The 20,799-nt window shown below is 41.7% G+C and overlaps 1 protein-coding gene across 21 annotated transcripts in view; it reads right to left on the bottom strand.

Moving 5' to 3' along the window:
• R3HDM2 (R3H domain containing 2) overlaps positions 1–20,799 on the bottom strand; it is a 163,313-nt gene that overhangs the window by 20,660 nt on the left and 121,854 nt on the right. For 6 of the 21 annotated variants that reach the window (XM_059184864.1, XM_059184862.1, XM_059184861.1 and 3 more), the window contains 12 exons: positions 20,145–20,168; positions 17,661–17,702; positions 14,985–15,071; positions 14,106–14,232; positions 13,121–13,199; positions 12,402–12,461; positions 11,701–11,841; positions 11,177–11,285; positions 8,358–8,453; positions 5,431–5,462; positions 5,279–5,332; positions 856–1,088 (listed from right to left, as the gene is read on the bottom strand). In XM_059184864.1, the coding sequence (XP_059040847.1) occupies positions 856–1,088; positions 5,279–5,332; positions 5,431–5,462; positions 8,358–8,453; positions 11,177–11,285; positions 11,701–11,841; positions 12,402–12,461; positions 13,121–13,199; positions 14,106–14,232; positions 14,985–15,071; positions 17,661–17,702; positions 20,145–20,168 (1,084 nt within the window). The remainder of the gene's footprint in view (positions 1–855; positions 1,089–5,278; positions 5,333–5,430; positions 5,463–8,357; positions 8,454–11,176; positions 11,286–11,700; positions 11,842–12,401; positions 12,462–13,120; positions 13,200–14,105; positions 14,233–14,984; positions 15,072–17,660; positions 17,703–20,144; positions 20,169–20,799) is intronic. The other 15 variants (XM_059184858.1, XM_059184872.1, XM_059184857.1 and 12 more) reach the window with 9 other exon arrangements.

The raw sequence follows: 20,799 nt of genomic DNA, 5'->3' as shown, positions 1-20,799 counted from the left end.
GAGCAGGGAAACCAGCTTGGGGGCTAGTGTCATAATGAACCAAAGAAGACAAAGCCCAGATAAAGGCAGAGGCAGTGGAGTTAGAGAGGAGGTAACAGAGAAGGACAGCAGAGACCTAACAGAGGCAAAATCTTCACGACTACTGAGGTCTTCTGAGGACAAGACTATAGAACTTCTGGGATGAGAGGCAAGAATTCTTTAGAGGTGGGAGGAGGGTGAAACTGAGGCCCACTGGGTATAAAGAGCTAAACACCCCCTGCTAAGAGCACAACAGGAATAGGTGGAGAAGCTTACATAGCACGTCAGGAGAGCTGGGGGGTGGCTCCAAGGCTGGCATGGAGAACACAGGCTCCTCCACAGTGGCTGGGCTCCAGAAAAGCAGCCAAAGCATGCAGTTCTGGCTTACTGGCCGCTACCAACTGATTATAAACAGCTGGACGCCAAGGGTTTCTCTGCTCTACCACCCCTCTATAAACTCAGAATGAAACACCCCTCTATAAAAACAGAATGAAAGCACATCAGTCTCATCTTAGTATGTAACTTGAACTTGGGCTGATAGGGATGCCTAACCTTGGTCGGAAAGAAGATAAAATAATTGAATCCCAATCTTTTGTTTGTTCGTTTCCAATTAGGGAAGAAAGTCTGAAAGAAAATCAGAAAGGGGACTCAAAAGAACAATGGATCCAAGAAATCAAATTTCTCCTCATCTGACTGTGTTAGTTTTCCAGGACACTATATTGGGACAGGGGTTTTAAAAGTGAACATCAGTTTACTTTAAAAGTAAACATCAGTGACGTTTTGCCGAGGAGAAGAAGAAGTGATGATCATGACACTGAAGGACAGAAGCAGTACTACCTGGCCTGGAGATCCTTCCTGCACTGCCACCTTTACTGCTCCCGATGCTGTCCCCTCGGGTGAGGATAGAGATTCCACTGAAGCTGCTGGCTTTGGTGACAGGGGGCCGCATACTCCGGACAGAGCCATCGGAGTCTGTGCTGCTCCAAGGCCGTGGCTCCAGGGATTTGAGTTCGCTGTCTGTGCTGCTTTGGCGGCTGCTTGAGGTTCGGCTCAGCCCCTCACGGTTCCCCCTGCAGAGACCACAGTGGTCAGAGCACCCCCCACCTACCACTTCGGCAGAAGAGCTAGGAGAGAGTTCATTTCTATTCTTTCAATAACAAAGAAGGGGTGAGTGCTGGGAGGAGGATGGACACTGATTTCTTGTTAGTTGGCTGGCCACCAAGACTTGCCGGGAGCAGACAGAACAAGATCCAGTACAGTAACAAAGAACACAGAGGCAAATCTGGAAGACAGTGCACTGGCAACTAATTCAATACATCAGACCAGAGGTGGACAGGAAACCATATACATGATGCTGAGATTGGCTGTAGTCTTTTTCCCTGCCCCCGCAGGGATCCCACACATGCAGGAGATAGTAGGAGCAGAGGGGTATCGCCTCCTTCTAGGAGTTGTTCTTCTTTTTTTTTTTTTTTTCCTTCTAGGAGTTCTTAAAACAAAAGGACTCCTAGAAGTTACTATTGCTAGAAGGCAGGGGTAGCCAAGACATGGATAAATATAAAAGGTCTTCTACATAACATGTGTCAAAGCCAATGGAGGTACCACTTTTCCAGAGGTGGGAAGAGGAGTACAACAGATTAATGGGGCCCTCTGGAAAACTCAGTCTGACAGTCTGAAATTGATCCAACCTGTTTGTGGAAATTCTGCATCGGTATCTGGGAACAACTGGTTCCAGGGTCTCTAAGGGCTAAAGTGTTCAACATGATCAAGCAAATATGCCCTTGGGACCCAGGATGGCAAGGAGCAGGGGGCTGGCTGTGCCTAGCTGCCGCCATATTAACAACCTATTGCCCTAGGCAAAGCACAAGGGACTTCTCTCTTATTTTGCTCTGGAAACATCGGGGTTATCCTGATGTCATCATTACTGCCTATGATTATAAACACTTGTACTTAAGATAGATGGGGTTGACCTAAAACCCGTTAAGTCTTATTGAGCCCTTACAGCTTCTTAATCAACAAACAAGAACCAGGAATTTTCCTTTCATATCTTCCACAACCAACAACTACTGACCTAAAGAAACTAAATGACAACAATTACAAAGATTTTGATATATACACTGGGATGCAGGTGAGCAAAAATCATAGTAGCTTGGGCTCCCTCCCTTTCACCACCATCCCGCCTAAAGCAAAGAGAAAACCCTATCCCAATCCCTTTAGCTTCAAAGATAAAAGGCTCAGAGTTATTCTAAAAAAGAAAGGTAGTTTTCCCATGAGGGTAATATTAAAGAAATACCTTTCTTTATTGGAGGATATCTGCTCCTAAGGTTACTGTAGGGAAAAATGGGCAAAATAAAAGCTAGGGTCACTATTTTAGTTTTTAGTCAAGCCAAACATGGTGGGCCGAAAAACAAACTGGCACAGCTGGTTAGGGACATGCCAATTCTTCTTGGAATCCCAAGCAGATGTATATATAACCTCAGTGCTTCCCTCTTTATATAGGTAAGAGAACTGGAAAATATTTCTGTCTCCCTAAAACCTTATCCCTTTCTCTTGGAAATGTCAAAAGTGGAATGGGAAACAAAGAAAGAAATGAAAATCAGGGACTCTCCAGAAACAGAACCAGACCTGAAGTGAGAGCCCAGAGCTCTGACTCAATAGCCAAAGGCAAGTCTACTGAGAGAACTCGATAAAGATGTGTCTGTCGCTGGGGCAGGGGACAGAGCAGTGGCAATGAATGGAGCTGCTCATTAGGTGTTAGAACCTGAATTTTACAAGACAAGTCCTAATTGACTTTTATACCTAAATCAGACACAGCACTATCTATTAGGACAATTCTGCCATTTACTTTGTCTTTCTACTGGAGGTAAACAGTGAATGAGTCAACTTTAAACCAAACACCCTGGGAAGCTTGAGCCAAAGTGGCAGCGCTTCTGTACTCCACAAATTCCCCCAAGACAGTGAGGGCCAAATGTTGAAAATGTGGCTAGTCTGACAATCTAACCGTAGTTAGCACACTAAACCTCCAAGAGTTAGAGAATCTAAGTTGAGTCTTGGCCAGGAAAAAGATCAATTTTCTGCACTACAACTAAACCTAATCTCTAGCCATGTCTTTCCACTTTACTAAACCATATGGCAACCAGGGAAAACACCCAGACTCAGTTCTAAGCACTGGACTGGGGTATGTATGTGTGTTGGAGAGAAGGGGGTGCGGGACAGAGATATTCACACTTTAAACTCCTATAAAGTCAAAGCTGACTTAGCTCTCACAAGTAGATTTATGCTGGTGAAAAGTTCAGTTTATTGGTTCTGGGGAGTGGGTAGGCTGGCCTGTGTAAGAAGTGACAATAAATGCCAGTAATGGCTTATTTGTCAATGGAGCAGAATCTTCCAAAGAACTGGGAAGTTGCCCTAGTAATTGCCAGTGTGGATGATGGAATGTGGTGTAACAGTATTTGTTTCAAACATTTGGGAAGAAAAGAAAAAGCAGTTAGAGAAGACCAGCTTCTCATCACTAGGATTCTGGACTAGTACCAAAACAGAAGAAGTTGCCCCCTTGAGGGTCCATGGTACTGCATTTTAGATGACCTAGATCTTGAGCCAACACTTACTATGGAAAGCAGCAGCTTAAAAGGTCTGGGTAGGAGAGGGCTGCACCTGCTCACTGGATCTTTAGAGCTGTTACCTGCACAGCTGGATGTAATCTGATGCTCCATAACACTAGTGGGCATCGCTTCTATCAGTGTACGCGAATTAGGGCTCTGAATGGAACACTACTCAGAGAGGAAGGGTGATGTTTATAGAGAGCTGGTCTGGTCTGGTGTACAGTGAAAGAACACCAGAGAGTCAGTCCCAGTTTTGCCACTAACAGCCATGTCAACTTGGGCTAGCTACTTAATTTCTCTGTTTTTGTTTTCTTACATGTAAACCAGTTTACCAAATCAGGATACTGAGAGATATGAAGGATACAGAGTATACAGTATACTCTGGCAACAGGAAAGCCCTGTGCATTAGCATATGCAGAGAAGTTAGTTTAAAAATGTTTATTACAGGATTCTAGGATGATTTATGATCTTGAAGTATACAATAGAGAACAGGGAATTTTTTTTTTAAAGGGGAACTCCACCTCAACTATCATGAAAAAGGCAGAGTCCTCACTGCCTAAGGGCTTTCAGACGGATTTCAGGGTGGGATGGTCTAGAAGAGTTCAGATATGGAAGAGGAGATAATGCCCCTTTCCAAGAATGAGAAATCTTACAACCCAAATTTCTATGTGGTTTGACTAGCTTTAGAAAGGACAAGGGGGAAGAGACAACTGAGATACTGGGAAAGAGAGCTCTTACTAATTTGAGTTAATTAGTTCCTATCAAGCTTAGGATTGAAAAACCCATAAGCCCTTCAGAAAGGATTGGACCCGAATCCTACTATTGAGTGCTCAGGTTTTCTCTTCTCCATAGTTTTTCTATTAGTAAAATGGGAAGAACGTATCTAAAATGAGTTGGTACCAGACAGGGTCCTAATGAAGTGCTTCTCTCACTGCCTTCAGTAATCCTCTGGAGGGGGACTGAGAAAATCAAATGGAAGGGAGAGTCTCATGACGGCTTTGTGGGACATGGAGACTATTAGGCCTGAAGAAGTTAATACAGCAGCTTTCAACAATGTTAACAGCAAATCATGAACAGCCATAAAAAAGATGTGCTATATGTCCATGCTAAGGCAGAAAAGTCTTTTTCTGAGGCCACCTTACAGATTACATTGTCCCAAAGAGAAAACTACATAGACAGAGATGTCTGTGTTTTTATATGTGTGTGTGCACGTCCTATTCTTTCTTAAAGCTATAAAACCTATGCTGGGTCAGGGATAAGCTTTTCACATCTTTCATAGATTCAGAAAAGGTAGCCAGAAGACACCCATTCTTTTACCTTAATATAAATGTATGTTAAAATCTTCCCCAAATGCCCAATTCCAGCAAACTTTTGGAAAGGAGCAGTACCTATCCCAGACACACCTATCTGGTCCCCTTCACCACCTATCCACGACTTAAAATGAAATCAGCAACAATAAAAATAAAGTCATTGAGCAGGAGCCATTTCTTTTTTAATGGGGAAAAATATCCAACGTTGCAAAAACCACAAATTGAATTATTCCACAAGCAGCCATGCATGGAGCAAACTCACTCCGCTGAAAAGATTACAGAAAAAAAAAAAAAACAAAACAAAACGAAACAAAACAAAAACAAGGAGAGATATAGATCACACAGAGGTACCTAAAAATCTGCCTTCTCTTGTGAGAGCTAGAAGAAAAGGCTTCTTTGGAGAGTCTGTTGGTTAACATCAAAGAAAAGCATCATTACAGGATTATATTAACCTCACTGACAAAGCTCAATGAGAAGCAGGGAACATGCTAAGTGGTACTAACCTGATGTCATTTAGATATCCGTTCTGGCCAGTCTAGGTGAAGGGGAGAAAACGGAAAATAACTTATAAGAAAACAGCATGGCATAACCGAAAAGGGTGTCCGTGATGCTATGAATACCCGAGGTCCTCAAACCAAGCTCACCCCCCAACAGGGAGAGAGGGAGCAGGGATAGGATGACCCACACCCACACACCCAATCTGACTTCTCACCTTTAGTGGGAAAGAGCATTCAGTGTTTTTAGCCTTCCCACAGAGTGCTTAAAAAGAGACGCTGATAAACGTGGGAGTATGGAAAGGAGGAAGAGGAAAGTTTTAAGCTATTATTTCCTTTTTAGTTCTAAATTTATTCTCTCTAGAGGTAAGCTGAGCATAATAATTGGCGGAGAGTACGAACAAGGGAAAGGCAAAGGGAGACAAGAGAAAGAAATTTAGTTTTTTTGGAAGTCATCCTCCACGACTATTCTGTTTCTATCCTCCACACTGGCCAAAATGAAAGACATTCTGACCTGACCTGAGACCCAAGGAGAATAAGGAATTGGGGAAGCAGGTATTTTTCGGAGCCTAGAAAAAATGAAAGAATTAAAAGCCCGAAATATTTGGGGGATCATTTCCTGACAAAGCCACTGAGCTGAGTGAAGTGAGCACTGTGATGCACTCCCAAGCCTTAGGAAAAGGCACCAAGAGTGTCCCACTGCTGAGCAGAGTGGGCTCCACACGGAACAGAGCCTATAAGGGGCAGCTCAGGCTCCAGAGAAGGCTGCGGTGGCAGCATTTCCATCCAAACACCCTTCTTGCCACTTCCCTTTCTTGTTGGCCTGCCTCTTCCTCCCGTCCGACCCAACCTACAGCTCTACCCTTCACCAGCTCCCTCTGACTGGCCAGGCTCCTCTCCACATAGGAATCTCAGGATTTTGGTGGGCTTTGGCCACATTTCCTTGTCTAGACCTTCTGAGATTCCTGAAGCCTCTAACACAGCAAGAGTTAGGAAGTGCTGAAATGAAAAGTGGTAAATCCACAAGAATTTAACAAAGAATAAATATATTAGTAGAGGCTGGAGACACGAGCAATCAGGAGAAAAAAGGAGAGAAGAGCGAATGTGATTTTATTACAGCTGCACAGCTGTACACAGGTATGTTCCAGTGTTGGTCCTCGTTAGCCACAATACCTTATTAAAAGTTACTTGTGCTTTCAGTGTCCAGGGCTTTACTAATAATGGTTGGCATGGTGGGACAGTCATTTACCATGTCTCAGTGAAGCAGAGCAGCACATCACAGATGGCTATGCCAGGATGACACTGGTACTTCCTAATCTAAAGATCCCAGAGTAAAGCAAGCTATGGCGAGGTGGTTTACTTTAGGGGTCAAGGATATGGTCTCTGGAGCCAGACTGCTTTGCTTGAGTTCATATAACAACCCATTCACTAACTAGAGGTGTTATCTAAGGTGACTTAACCTTTCTATGCCTCAGTCCCTCATTTATAAAACGAGGAAAACAATGCAACCTACCTCATAGACCTAATGTGAGGATTAAATAAATTAATTTATGCAAAATACTAAGAATAGTGTCTGAAAGATAGTAAGCAGTATGTAAATCTTTGTTATTATCCACCAACCTGCTCATCTACAGCTCAAGGTCATTGCCGGCCACAGCCATGTACAAGTGACCTCTCTCCTCTCATTCCACACAAATGGTTTGCAGGTAAAGGTAAAGAACCCTCTTTGGGCTATGACTGGATAATTTGGAGGATGGACTTTTTCTTTTTCTGACTCAGAATTGAAGTCCATATAACAGAAGGTAAGATGATTCCTTTTCCTTGGACTTTGGGCCAGATTTGTTGTGCATCTGTCCCCATGAGTATCCTTGGAACATTTGGGTCTCCTGAGACAACAGAACAAGTTCATAGAGGAGTTCAATTTTCTTGAAGTCAGAGATAATATTTCTCTGAGCTAGGTGATGATGGAAAGATAAAGTATTTTCTGTCTTGCTGATGGAGGGGAGAGTGGGGAAATGAGAGGAGAGTAGTGTTAATCAAAGTATACTGATTAGAACTGGCCATCTTTTGACTACAAAGGGAGGCTGGCTCTTTCTACTTTGTTTGCTAATTTGACTTTAAGATAGTGCTGTTATCCAGATCCCCTACGTTTTTCTGAAGATCTGTTCCTCTCTTGCTTATCTACAGTCTTTCCTGAATTTCTGAAATACTTCTCTTTAGTCTTATAGGCAAAGGCCACCAAATACAGGGGTACCAAGTATATTTAATATGGCCCACAATTCTTAAGAATAAAGTTGCCTAAAATGATCATGTTGCCTTTTGGCCCATAAGTCCATCCTACTCTAAGAAACGAGGTAGGAAATATAGGAAGAAAGAGACTTCCTATTCAGATAGAGACTGGAGGGAATAGTAAGTGGTACCCTCTGTGCATGTGGAATGTGGATCTCAGAGAATGGATGGCAGACCTGTGCTCTAACAACCACCAACATATCCTAAAAACGAGGCTGGCCAAACAAGATGGATGTATATAGGCTGTGTGGACACTAAGTCTTCCACCTAGAAGCAAAGATGCCTAAAATGAATAATGGAAGTGAAAAAGGGTAAGTGGGAAAAGGGACTGACAGGCCAGAGTCAGGGCCCTTCCATAAGCCCTGCTAAAACCATTTCTATTTTCAGTCTAATCATACCTACCAAATTCAGCCATTCCATTTGTGCTCTTTGTTTGCCATACAGCAAAATGTATTAAAATAATACATATAAAAATCTGCAGTTTCCCAGTAAGCCACATTTAATATGAGAGACAAATTGGGGCTGGCTGATGTTGGTTAAAAAAAAAAGACAACAACAAAACATTTATGGAGGGTTCATTCCAATCACAGTTCCAAAGATTAAGAGCTAAAAGCTATGGGCTGACAACTCTCAGAAGCTACACTTACCTCTCGGGCAAATATTCTCTCTCGGACCCTTTGATATTCCTCCTCTCTCTCTTCTATTGACTTGCTCCTCCTTCCATCCTGCAATGGAACTCTGATCTAGATCGATGAGCAGAATTAAGCTAGTTAAGTTCTCCTCGTACTGCAAGCTCACTGCACACCAGCAAGGAAGAGAAACCGGGAGAGTTTATAGTTGCCATCAAAAAAATAGAAAAAAAAAAAAAAAAAAGAAATAAAATTTCCAGTGTCGGACAGGTTTCACTGGGTACATCTGACCATGCAGTTTGGGAGATCAGGTTTTCTGGATGATTGGAGCCTCTTCATTTCCCCATCCCCACCCAGAGTGACAAGAACAACAACTATTTATAAGGACTGGGTTACTTCCTTATAGTATTGAGATCCTAAGGATCAAGAGAAAAGCCCAGGGAATAAACAACATTGCTTTGGAGGGAAAGAAAGGGATAGGAGGAAACTAGAGAGGGAGAAGAAACAAGTATTTAGAGAAGAGTTTTACAGAACTAGCACCTGATATTATCCTTTCTTTACTCACTAATGCCATGGCCTGAAGACCCAAGTCACACTCAGCTCAGCGAAGAGGGCCCTGGGAATTAAATCGAAGTGAAGCTAACCTAAAAGCTTAAGCACTTTTTCTCATCTTAACTACAGCCACTGGAGGGAGGGAAAGAGATAGAAACTACAGAAATAGAAAAGAGAACATAGCAACACAAAGAGAAGAGAAAGAAAAGGAGAACAGAACAGAAAGAAGGATGGACAGGAAAAGGAAGAGACAAATAAGGTATGGTGGAAGGAGGAGAGAAAGAGAGAGAGAGTGACAGAAAGGGAAAAGAAGGAACTGCAGGATAGAGAGCCTTAAATTCTCTGAAAAATACAGAGAGGTGAAAAGGGAGGGCTGGGCAAATCACCACCTCTGGCTAGCCTACCGCCCAGTTCTCCATCATTGTTTTTCCTCTCCTGGACTGTGAGTTGTGAGCACTGTCCCAGGTAGGGTGTACACAGTGTCTTTTTCCATACTGCTCTTGAAGGCAAGATGCTCTGAGAGAGACAGCCCATAAAATGAATGTCATCAGGTATGAAAGATTCTGACCTTCAATCCAGAGTCTCTGAAAGCTTCAGATGAAGCAACCAAGGAGGCTGCTACTCTAGGCTGATCTTCCTGATCGTCACCAGAGGTTGGCGTAACTTCAGGAGTATAAACTTTTGACTAGATTTAATTCTCACTAGCCTTAAGAACCTAAATCCTACTAAACAGTCCATTTATAAATCCCATTCCAATAAGATGTAGGACCTCAGGGGCCCCTAACACTGGTGAACCAGCGACAGAGTAGAAAGAGCATAATGTGCTTTGAGGTCCCGGCTAGAATCTCAGCTCTCCATTCTGTGTAAAGTTATTTCAGGCAAGTAACTTAACACTCTTAGCCTCAGCTTTCTTATATTTAAAGTGGAGCTAATAACCCCACCTACACTGGGTTGTAGAGACGATTCAAAGAGATAATGTACATAATGTGCCTAGAACAGAGTCTAGTTCAGGGAAAACACTCAACAGAAGTAACAATCATTGTATTTATTATTAATATCATAGACAGAAAATGCATAAAGGCTCCCCTCCTATGGATCAAGCCTGAAGCTGAGAGATGGAAAAGTTCATAATATGGACAGATTCCACTTTGCCCCAATGTGTCTCTAGGCCTGAATAATTCCTGATCCACAGAAAAAGGGTTCTGGGAAAATGGAGAGAAGGGCATCAGGATGGAAAGGCTCTTTCTTGTTTTTTAAATTTTGTCTTTTTGTATGTTTCATTCTTTTCAATCAGACCCAGTGTGTTTGTCCACAAAAGATAATGGCATTTTTCTCAAAAGGACTCCCTCAAATACTCAAGTAGCAAGCAGGAAAAGTCCTGGTCTCAAGACCATACAATATCCTAAGAAAACGAATTTTGACTCTAGAGGTAAGATATTATTACAGTTATCATTAATTAGCAAGACTAATATTGGCTCTACTCAACCACGTTCTTCAAACCTTAATCCTGGTTCTCCACCTAACCTCCTTTGGAGGTCAAGCAGAGCAGGCTGGATCTAAACCCTGTACGTGGCTGAGAAAACTAATCCCCAAACGAAAACTTACTATCTGAAGGGCAGGCTAGAAGTCAGGGCAACAGCCAGGCCCATGAGTGAAGGAATGGGACAGACTGTTCACTTCTTATTCCCACAGGAACGGATTAAAAAGGGGATACTGCCTGAGACTCCCAGCATCAAATGTCAAATTAACTCACTCACCTTGGTGGAAGGAGTTGGGAAAAGAATAAGGAGTTTGCAGAAAGGGATCAGAAACATCTTTATAGGTGGGTATATTACATCACAACTTTGCCAGTCCAAGGCTAGCCCTGAGCTAGGATAAGACAGAAGTGGGATAAAGTAGCTTTTGGTGGTTCCCAAAGAAATTCCTAACCATTCAAGAAAAAAAGAATGAAGCCATCAACTGAATCAAGGCTGAAGCAGGGAGGGACCTTGATTTGTCCCAAAATGACATAGAGTTAGAAGTCAGTGGCAGAACCAGGGAGTTCTAGGCCAAATGAGAAAACCCAGCAAAACTCAGCACCATGTCTCTCTGGGGCTAAGAGGGCGGCATTCAGCTCAACAAGTGTAGTCAGTCCTCAACATTAAGCCAAAGCCAACTCAGCATAACTCAATACATTTTTCCACACTAATATGTTTTAGAGTTTTATCCCACAAAAATTCTTCTCCCCTCCCAGTTTCTCTTACTGCAATCTCTCCATACAGACCCAACCCCTTTCCATTCTTCACCTGGTTATCATCTCGGTCCATACTGGCGTCATCTCTCTTGAGAATGAATCTCTGTTGAAATTCTGTATTCTTCTCATCCTTTATGTGTTCTGAGAATCTCTGTTCGGGGCTGGGATTGGGGGAGAATGTAGAAGGAAGTAAGGTAAAAGATGCTTTTGTTAGGAAGCAGGCCTCATAATAAAGCATTCTTATATCCTACAGTCCCTTCAGGAAGTTACTGGAGTCAGGCATCCAAAACGTCACAAAGAAATCTTCAAGGCCTATTCTTTATACATATAAATAAGTTGTCTTCTCCTAAAGTTATACCTGTACCATCAGTAAAGGTGAAGAGAGGCCAGGCGCCAGTCTTCACAAAACATCACTGCCTCCGGAATCTATCTCCAAGTCCTCACGAAGCATAGGAATTGATCACGTAACTTCCATACTATCTCCTCCCCAGAAAGGAATATATTGGTCCTACACCTTCCTCTTCTCCCCATAGACTATTCCAGGGAAGTTTCCCAATTTGTGGTTTCTTCCCTTACATTCTTGTGTTACTGGTTTTGTTGATGATGACAGCTTTTCCAGTTTGATCAACATTGTGGTCCATCCCAAAATAGGCAGCTACCCGGTGTAATAGCATCCGGTGATATGAGGTCATCTGAGGGAACTTCTTGAACTGGTTACTGAAGGGAAACCAGGGGAAAAAGTGAAATAAGGATAAACAATAGCAGTAATAGCCAACTGTAACTTTTCTTGTGTCTAAAGTGGAGAATTTCTTAGGAGAAACAGACATGTTATAAGGAAGATAGATCCTTACTCAAATGAGAACCAAAAAGGTTCTCTCAGCTTCTTTTTCTATAGCATTTTGTATATTCCTTTGATCTACTACCCTCATTTAAGATTATTCCTTAAGCTCCAGGTCTCCCTCACCTGGATGATACTCTACAAGGAAAAAAGGGAGAAATTTAAGAATAACTAAATATGGGACAAGGGTAGCTGCTGAAAAGATATTAATTCTTTTCAACTGAAGTCTGTGCAATAACTTAAAACTCACTTGGGTCACATGTACTTTTTAATACATTCTTATTATTTCTCCTCAACTCCTTTTGGTTCCCAGTGAGTAATTACTTCAAAATTCAAACTTTAAGGGAAAGATTTAAGAGGAATATCCTAAAATTGTACCTGAATTTCTTTTCAGTGCCCCCTCCCACCTCTAAATGTGTATTTCATTCAAGTAACTTACTTGTTGTCATTAATAAATTCCAGAATCTCCTGTTCTAATTTTAGCAGCATCATTCTGTCCCTGTTTAAAAAAGATTAAAACAAAACAAAACAAAAAGCAGCCCTCCCATAGACATTAAAAGCATTGAAACCTGCACCCTACAGAAGCTGGAGGGAGGGACAGATCCAAACCCCAACAGTGGACAAAAACACAGAGGCTGCTGAGCCTCACTGGCCTGTCTTATACTACTTTAAAAAGAGAAAAACAATTAAGTATACATTTTGCAGATCCTCCTAATCAATACTTTGTTTTCCTTATCAGAAACCTCTCTGTTGGCAGCCATATTCATTTAAACACATACTTTATACTTAAACTAAATCTAATCAGTAGTCTACATTCCATCTTGTTATTTATACAATTTTAAAACAATTATGATTTAGCATATGTATGTATCAATTATTTTTCCTTCTTGCTTTTAAATAGTTCTCCCAAGACTTCACATTTTTTTGTTTTTGCAGTCTCCTTCCACAGATTTTTCTCAGCTCTTCTGAAAGAAGACACCTCAACACAAGGGTATTCTGGATCCCTCACAGAATATAAAACTACACTAGAGGGAAAGGTGGTGGAGGGTCAATAGCATAGATCTGACTAATGGAAAAATCCTGAAAAGCTAGCTACTTGTCCTTTTCAGTATCCTGGCTGGACCCTACTGTCCCCCTTCCATCAAATAATGTTTTTACCTTGGGTTCTTTTTCAGTGTATTTACAAGAAATTCATGTAGGTCTATTCCAGTGGAGTCTGTATATTCTTGGCTGGAATCTAGAACCATCACAACAAAAGAAATTTTAAAATAAATGAAACTGCCTTATATGAAATCTAATCCCAAGCAGAAGCCCACAACCCAATCAGGAGGGATCACAGCAAAGTAAAATCAAACTTTAGGGGTTTTAGCTTAAAAACCAGAATGACGCTTGATTTGCCAGGTCCCTTCCCCCTGCCAGATTCCCCATGACAATGATGGAAGGTAGAATCTGGGTCAGAGTGCTGCATCAGTATTACACTGAGACGCTACCTTACCATAATTAAGTATTTGCTGAATGTCCCGACCAAAACAAAGCAGATTTTATTCAAGTTAAGGAAAATAAATTCCAGGTAAGAGCAATCAGAGCTGAATTTTCCAGAATCTCAGCAAACAGGTTCAAATATTGATTATTTACAATTTATTTATAAAATCTTAATCCCAAGGTTGCCTTTTTCCTGTCAACTATAATTTTTATGGACCAGGTCTTTTGCTACCAGCTCAAGAGTTTAAAACCAAAGAGAGCTTAATAATTAGTGCAAATCTGATTTTTAAAAAAATCACTCCAAGCATCCCAAAACCAAAATATAAATGATATATGGAGGATCTGCTACTAGTGGTGATTCATGTCACTACTTATTCCAGAGGAGAAATAAAATCGGAATTAACTACAATGTCCTCTTATAGGTAGTGCCAGTGTTAACGGAGTAGCTTTCTGCAGCAAGTGAGCCCCTAAGGCAGGGTTAACTAAAGCAGCAAGGAAAGTAACCTAGTTAAGCACCCCCTCCCCACCAAGCAACCATGAAGTCAACAGAACACTAGGAACTGCTGAGCCAGTAAGGTTAGTGGGTGTCAGGCTCCAAGATGGAAGGAAAGGGCACAGCAGAGCCAGACCCTAGGACATAAGGGGTGGCGAGAGTTCTCACCCCTAGAAAGCATCTTCCTTGGGACCTTCTCTTTGTTTTTGTCCTTGTCTTCCTTTTCAGAGACATCCTTCGTGGATTTTTCTTCCTCCTTGTCAGAGGGGCAGCTGATATGCAACTGAATTATATCCTTGATTAAGGGGAAAGAGGAATACAATCAAAAGGGAAAAAGGATTTTAATTCTCCCACAGGACTTGACGCTCCCTTGAAATCTCAAAGAAGGGAAATCTTGGGTGGCAGCATTCTCTTACAGAAGAGAGTATTTTGTTAATTCAATTGTTTAAGCTTGGGTTCTTCCAAAAGGGTAGAAGGCCAAGCCTTTTCTGCCAACAATCACAACCACCAAATGGAGAGCTCAAGTTACACTGGCTGTTCTTGGCACAGGAACTAGATGGAAATGGGTCTAACTGCCAGAGGGAAAGTGTGGGTGGGAAAACAAGATGCAGCCCTGGGATCTTCTTGTCTGCCTCATCCCGGGTGGTCCAGGTGTGAAGACCTGTACTTCATGCTTGCAGCCATGCCCTGCTTTACAGCAACCACTTGAAGTTCCTTCTACCCTGATTTCCAAGCCTACTGTTGATGCTGTGGTTGTTACGCTACAGTTTACCAAACAACTGCCAATCTCAAAAATTACACTACTCTGGGATGCCTGGGTGGCTCAGTTGGTTGAGCAGCTGCCTTCGGCTCAGGTCATGACCCCAGCGTCCTGGGATCGAGTCCCACATTGGGCTCTTTGCTCGGCAGGGAGCCTGCTTCTCCCTCTGCCTCTGCCTGTCTCTCTGTCTGCCTGTGCTCGCTCGCTCTCTGTCCCTCTATCCCTGACAAATAAATAAATAAAATCTTAAAAAAAAAAAAGTTACACTACTCTGATAAAGGACCTACCTGGGCTTCTAGTGGTCCATCAGCAAATGGGGCAGAGGACTCCTCACACACTGCTAGGCTGCGCACCAACTTCAGCTTGGAATTAGACTGAAAAAAGCCCAAATATATATATGGACATTCAGAAAGCTGCTTTTCGCGGAATGAAGGGTATCCTCTTTGCCTCTGTTAGTTGCTGCTTCCATTAAGTAGGGTTTTTGTGTTGTTCTTTTTTTTTTGCCCAAAGTGGACTTACTCCCCAGTTCCTGATTTACTTCAAAGATAATTTTCCTACTTCCATTAATAAACTTATAAAAACAAAATGGCTACTTTGAACAGATGATATGAAAAGCACTTCACTTAGCTCTCACCCCTTTCTCTAGCTTATGCTCCAATTTCAGACTCAGAAGTTTACTGAAAATACACAGTTGAAGAGCTTAGTAGACACTGGATTTAAGAGCCAGAAGTCCCTGCTTCAACTCCTGCTTTTGCACTTATGAGCTATGAGAGACCCTGAGCAAATTACTTGGCCTCTCTAGGTCTCTGTTTTTCCTCAATAAAACAGGGATAAAAACACTTAATGATGACTTGTGAGAATTAGGTGACATAAAGTACATAAACAAACATATCATAAATAGTGCCTAGAGCACAGCAGACGATAAATGCTAAATGACTCTAAACCCGAGGCAGCAAGAGTATGGAAAGAAGCGTCTAAAAAAAGAGTAAAGAGAAAGAAAACCTCCCAACGTTGGGGATTTAATGTGATTAAGAAGCTAATGGTAAAAGTAAACCAAGCTTCTTAATTAGCTGGCTGGAGAATACCAAAAAAATCTGAAATTCACTTTATAAATCATTGCTCTCCTAGGGATCCCCAAAGCCAAAAATGATAGAAACCTACCTATAAACATTTACTAAGAGTTCTTATAACAAAATCTAGATTTTCCATGAATACAACAGCACAAAACATGGAATGTGTTCCTGGTTGTGCAGTACAGTGAAGAGAACTTGCAAGTCTGAAGAACTGACTTCCTGTGGAGCCCTGCCACTTACTAGTGAATATTCTGTCAAGTTCACTCCATCTCTATAAACCCAACTTTCCTCATCTATAAAATGGACACAATAACTGTCTTATTTATCTCAAAAAGTATAGGTGGAAGTGAAGTAGAGGTGAACACCCTCTGATGTGAACTTTAACATCAAGCCCATCACTGAGGATTAGGCCATGTCAGGCAAGACACAGAGTTCATTTATCTGATGTGTTCTCCTTCAAACCCAGGCTACCTACTGGCTGAGCCACTCCCAAATTCTGCCATTGTCTTTTGGGGGGGAATAGGTAGATACACTTAATAATTACTCTGGTGATAACTATTCTCAATGCAAGAAAGGTTTAAGATTTTACTGTTCTCCCAACTAAAATTTAAAAAAAACCATCACATACTGACACATATAGTCCTCTCTGATAACACTGCTTAAAATAATTCGTGAAAGGGGCGCCTGGGTGGCTCAGTGGGTTAAAGCTTCTGCTTTTGGCTCAGGTCATGATCCCAGGGTCCTGGGATCGAGCCCCGTGTCGGGCTCTCTGCTCAGCAGGGAGCCTGTTTCCTCCTCTCTCCTCTCTCTCTGCCTGCCTCTCTGCCTACTTGTGATCTCTGTCTGTTGAATAAATAAAATCTTAAAAAAAAAATCCGTGATGTGCTAATTTTATCATAAAATGATTAAAAACAAAATCCTCCTCCTCCTTCCTGCCCCAACTTAAAAAGTAACCCCACCACCACCAAAAAAGGTTTTATTTTTAGGATGTCCAAAAGTGTTGAGTCATTTCTACTAATGGGGCAGGATTTATAAAGGATAAATTCCTAAAGGATAAATGGGGAAAAAATGTTGGCGGAAAAGATAACACTCACATAGTACTCCTAGAGAAACCAAAAGTGAACAGAGAAACTAGCTTTACAGCAGAACCAGTACTAATTTGCTCAGGCTTTGTGAGAGGCTCTGGCTGGATATCAGAAACAGACTGTGACCGAATTAGAGGTAACAGAAAAATACAGCCAAACTTTCTAACATGAAATGTGTGTGTGTACGTATATTGACAATTAGAGTATAAAGTGCAGGCAGAAAAACTTTGCTTGCATATAATCTAAATAAATTAGATACTAGTGATAAGTGCATCTGTGAAACGTATTACTAATAACAGTAGAAAAGAAACTACAGTAGTCCCCACTTATCCCCTGGGATACTTCCCCAGACCCCCAGTGGGGTCCTGAAACTATGTATAGTACCAAATGCTACATATACTATGTTTTTTCCTAGACATACATACCTAAGATAAAGTTTAATTTATAAATTAGGCACAGTAAGAGATTAACAACAGTAATGACAACAATAAAATAGAACAATTAAAATACTGTAAGAAACTTGTATCAATGTGGTCCTTCTCTCTCTTTTTCAAAATATCTTACTACACTGTACTCACTCTTCTTCTTGGGATGATGTGAGATGATAAAAGGCCTGCGGATGAGGTGAAGCGAGGTGAATGATGTGGGCACTGTGACAGAGCATTAGGCTACTACTGACCTGACAATATGTCAAAAGCAGGATCATCTACTCCTGGACTGTAGTTGACCAGGAGTAAGTGAAACCATGGAAAGCGAAACCTCAGATAAGGGTGGGGGGACTATAGTATACGGAAAGGGCTCTCACCTTGGCTCTTTTCCTGGCATGACCATGGTTGGATGTCCGCCTCTGTTAGAAGGGGATTAGAAAATATTAAAGGTATAGAAAATCAACACTTAGGTTAAAAACAATACAAGTTTACAAAGAGAAAGCACTAACTGTAAAACCATTACAATAGCTAAACAATAATGAGACCCACTTGGAGTTGTTGTCTCCTCTTTGCTACAACTCTAGTAATTGTGACACATAAAGGACCACAGGCCACTTACCATGAAGAAAATGAACAGGAAGACACTGACTGGTTGGCCTACTTCACAGGTTAATAAAAATTACTTTTGGATAAACCACGAATCATCTCCTGATTAGACAGCTTCTGGAAATGTCACTACCATAGCATGACAGAGTGTTTTTACCCAAGCATGATCACAGGAGCCTATTTAACCCAAAACGGACATGCAATATGGCCCTTAATCATCACTTATAATAACATCTTTACAGGATAACATGTACAGAGTTCTAACTTGAGAGACCCAAAGCACCTATCCCAATGGCTGTTGAAATGGAATGAAGACTCTTCTTGCCAACTGCCTCCTTTCCTGAAGATAAGAATTCTCCTAGTTCTAAGCTCCTGGTAGTAGCTCTTATAGCCTGTCTGGGACAGGATAAAAATAAGGGAGCATGGAAGATATGGACAAGACTTTCAGAGCAAATGGAGGGTAAAAAAAAAAGTGGGTAAGGAGCAGAATAGAAGCTGAAGAAGATGAAAAAATGAAGGCCTATGGCAGGATGAGGTAAGAAAAGACTAATTCACTGATAGGGTTTCTGAACAGCTAAGAAGTCAAAATGGGGGCTTTGAGGAAGAGGTGGAGGTAGGGTTTTGTATGGGAGGAAGCACCTGGGGATTCTCAGATGTCTGGAATGGAACTCACTGCCCATTGGGGTGTGGGGAGAACCGAGGTTGGTGAGTGGGGAAGGGAAAACAAGACAGAGGCAGAATACCAGCATGGTCCTGGGTAGATGAGGATTTCTCTTTCCTTTGTCCTCTTCACTAGTTACCAAACACTGCCACAATGCAAAATGGAGAAACAGGAAGGTGGATGGAAAGAGTAAGAAATGACGATGGATCTGGTCAATGTAAGGAGATGTTACAGTACGGAAAAGCCATAGTGTGGGAATATGAAATAGTATTTCACTGTTTTTTTCAAAAAGGCAGTAACACACACAGAACACAAACATTCAGGAGGTGTAACGAGGGTATACACAACAGTAAGTCTCCTTTCATATCTGTCCCCCAGCTACCTGGTTCTCTCCTAGAGGATCAAGTAGTACTGTCTTTCTTATAATCTTTCTATAGGTCTTTTATGAATATATATATATATAAGCTCACTGTACATATGTACACATAGGTTTTTTTCTTCTTTTTTTAAAAAAACCAAACAGATGGGGGTGCCTGGGTGGCTCAGTCTGTTAAGCATCTGCCTTGGGGGGCACCTGGGTGGCTCAGTGGGTTAAGCCGCTGCCTTTGGCTCAGGTCATGATCTCAGGGTCCTGGGATCGAGTCCCGCATCGGGCTCTCTGCTCAGCAGGGAGCCTGCTTCCCTCTCTCTCTCTCTGCCTACTGTGATCTCTCTCTGTCAAATAAATAAATAAAATCTTTAAAAACAAAAAAAAAAAGCATCTGCCTTGGGCTCAGGTCATGATCTGTGTCCTGGGATTGAGCCCCAAGTCCGGCTCCCTGCTCAGTGTTAAGTCTGCTCCTTCCCCCTGCTCATGCACTTTCTCTCTCAAATAAAGGAAGAAAGATATCTTTAAAAAACAGCAACAACAACAACAGGGGCACCTGGGTGGCTCAGTGGGTTAAGTCTCTGCCTTTGGCTCAGGTCATGGTCCCAGGGTCCTGGAATTGAACCCCGCATCGGGCTCTCTGCTCAGTGGGGAGCCTGCTTCTTTCTCTCTCTCTGCCTGCCTCTCTGCCTACTTGTGATCTATCAAATAAATAAATAAAAACTTAAAAAAAAAAAAACCCACAAAAACCCCCAAAACAAGAACAAACAGATGTATATTTTACACACCTTGCCTTTAAACTTTTTTTCCACAGATATTATTCTACAGAAGATCTATCATTTTTCTCAATGTCTAATATGGTATTCTATTTGGGGCTGTACTATAAATTATCTTATCAGTCCCTTAAACAGCATCATTTAGGATGTTTCTGATCTTTTGTTAGTATAAACAATGGTTCAATGACCAAATCAAGTGTATCTACAAATACTGTTTATCTGCAGTCCATTTTAAAATTTTTAAAATTTAATTCTTAATAAAATTATTGCCAAAGTGACTTCAAAGAGGTTATACCAGTTATACCAATTTATAGCCCTACAAGCAATTTATGAATCTGCTTATTTACCAGAATGGATAGTTTTCGTGTAATAGCCAAAGACATATTGAAAATCTAGTATCTATCAGGCACCATGCTAATTACTGGAGGATACAGAGATAAAAACCACAAACCTTATCCAAAAGGGACTCATAATCCTGTTGGAGAAGACAGACAAATAGACAATTACAATACAGTAGGTTAAATGCATTACAGAAGTAGTCACATAGTGCTATAGGAGCACACAGCACAAGCGTCTAACCCAGACCTAGCAACTCACAGATTCATACATTCACAGATATTGAGTACCTGCAAAGAACTATGTCAAGCTTTTGAGAAACAACAGTGAGCCCAAACTGACCTAATCCTGGGCCTCACTGAGCTTATAGTTCCGTAGAGATGGAGACAGACATTACTCTAAGAATTATACAGGGTAGACCTGCAATGGGTGAGTAAGGCTGTCAAGGAAGGCTTACTAGAGAAAGACACACCTGAATTGAGTTTTGAGTTTCAGGCAGATGTTGGCAAGGGAGGTTCAGGGGTTGGGGGAAGCCAAGGAAAGAATACCAAGGAAGGCACTCTAGGCAGAGAAAGCAAGTACAAAAGCATGCTTTCTCCACACTTTCCAGCTCTTGTAACAAGGCCCAAGGAATCAAACAATGCTGAAGTGCAGGATGCCAGAGGCGGGTGGCTGTCAGGCAAGGGATTAGGTCACAATATGTCATGCTGATAAATCTGGGTCTTAGCCTAGGACAATGAAACATACAGAAAGTTTGAAGAGAATGAACA

Source organism: Mustela lutreola, chromosome 8, assembly GCF_030435805.1.
Source record: "Mustela lutreola isolate mMusLut2 chromosome 8, mMusLut2.pri, whole genome shotgun sequence".
In the NCBI taxonomy this organism is placed as follows: Eukaryota; Metazoa; Chordata; class Mammalia; order Carnivora; family Mustelidae; genus Mustela; species Mustela lutreola.
This window is presented reverse-complemented; position numbering and strand designations above follow the sequence as displayed.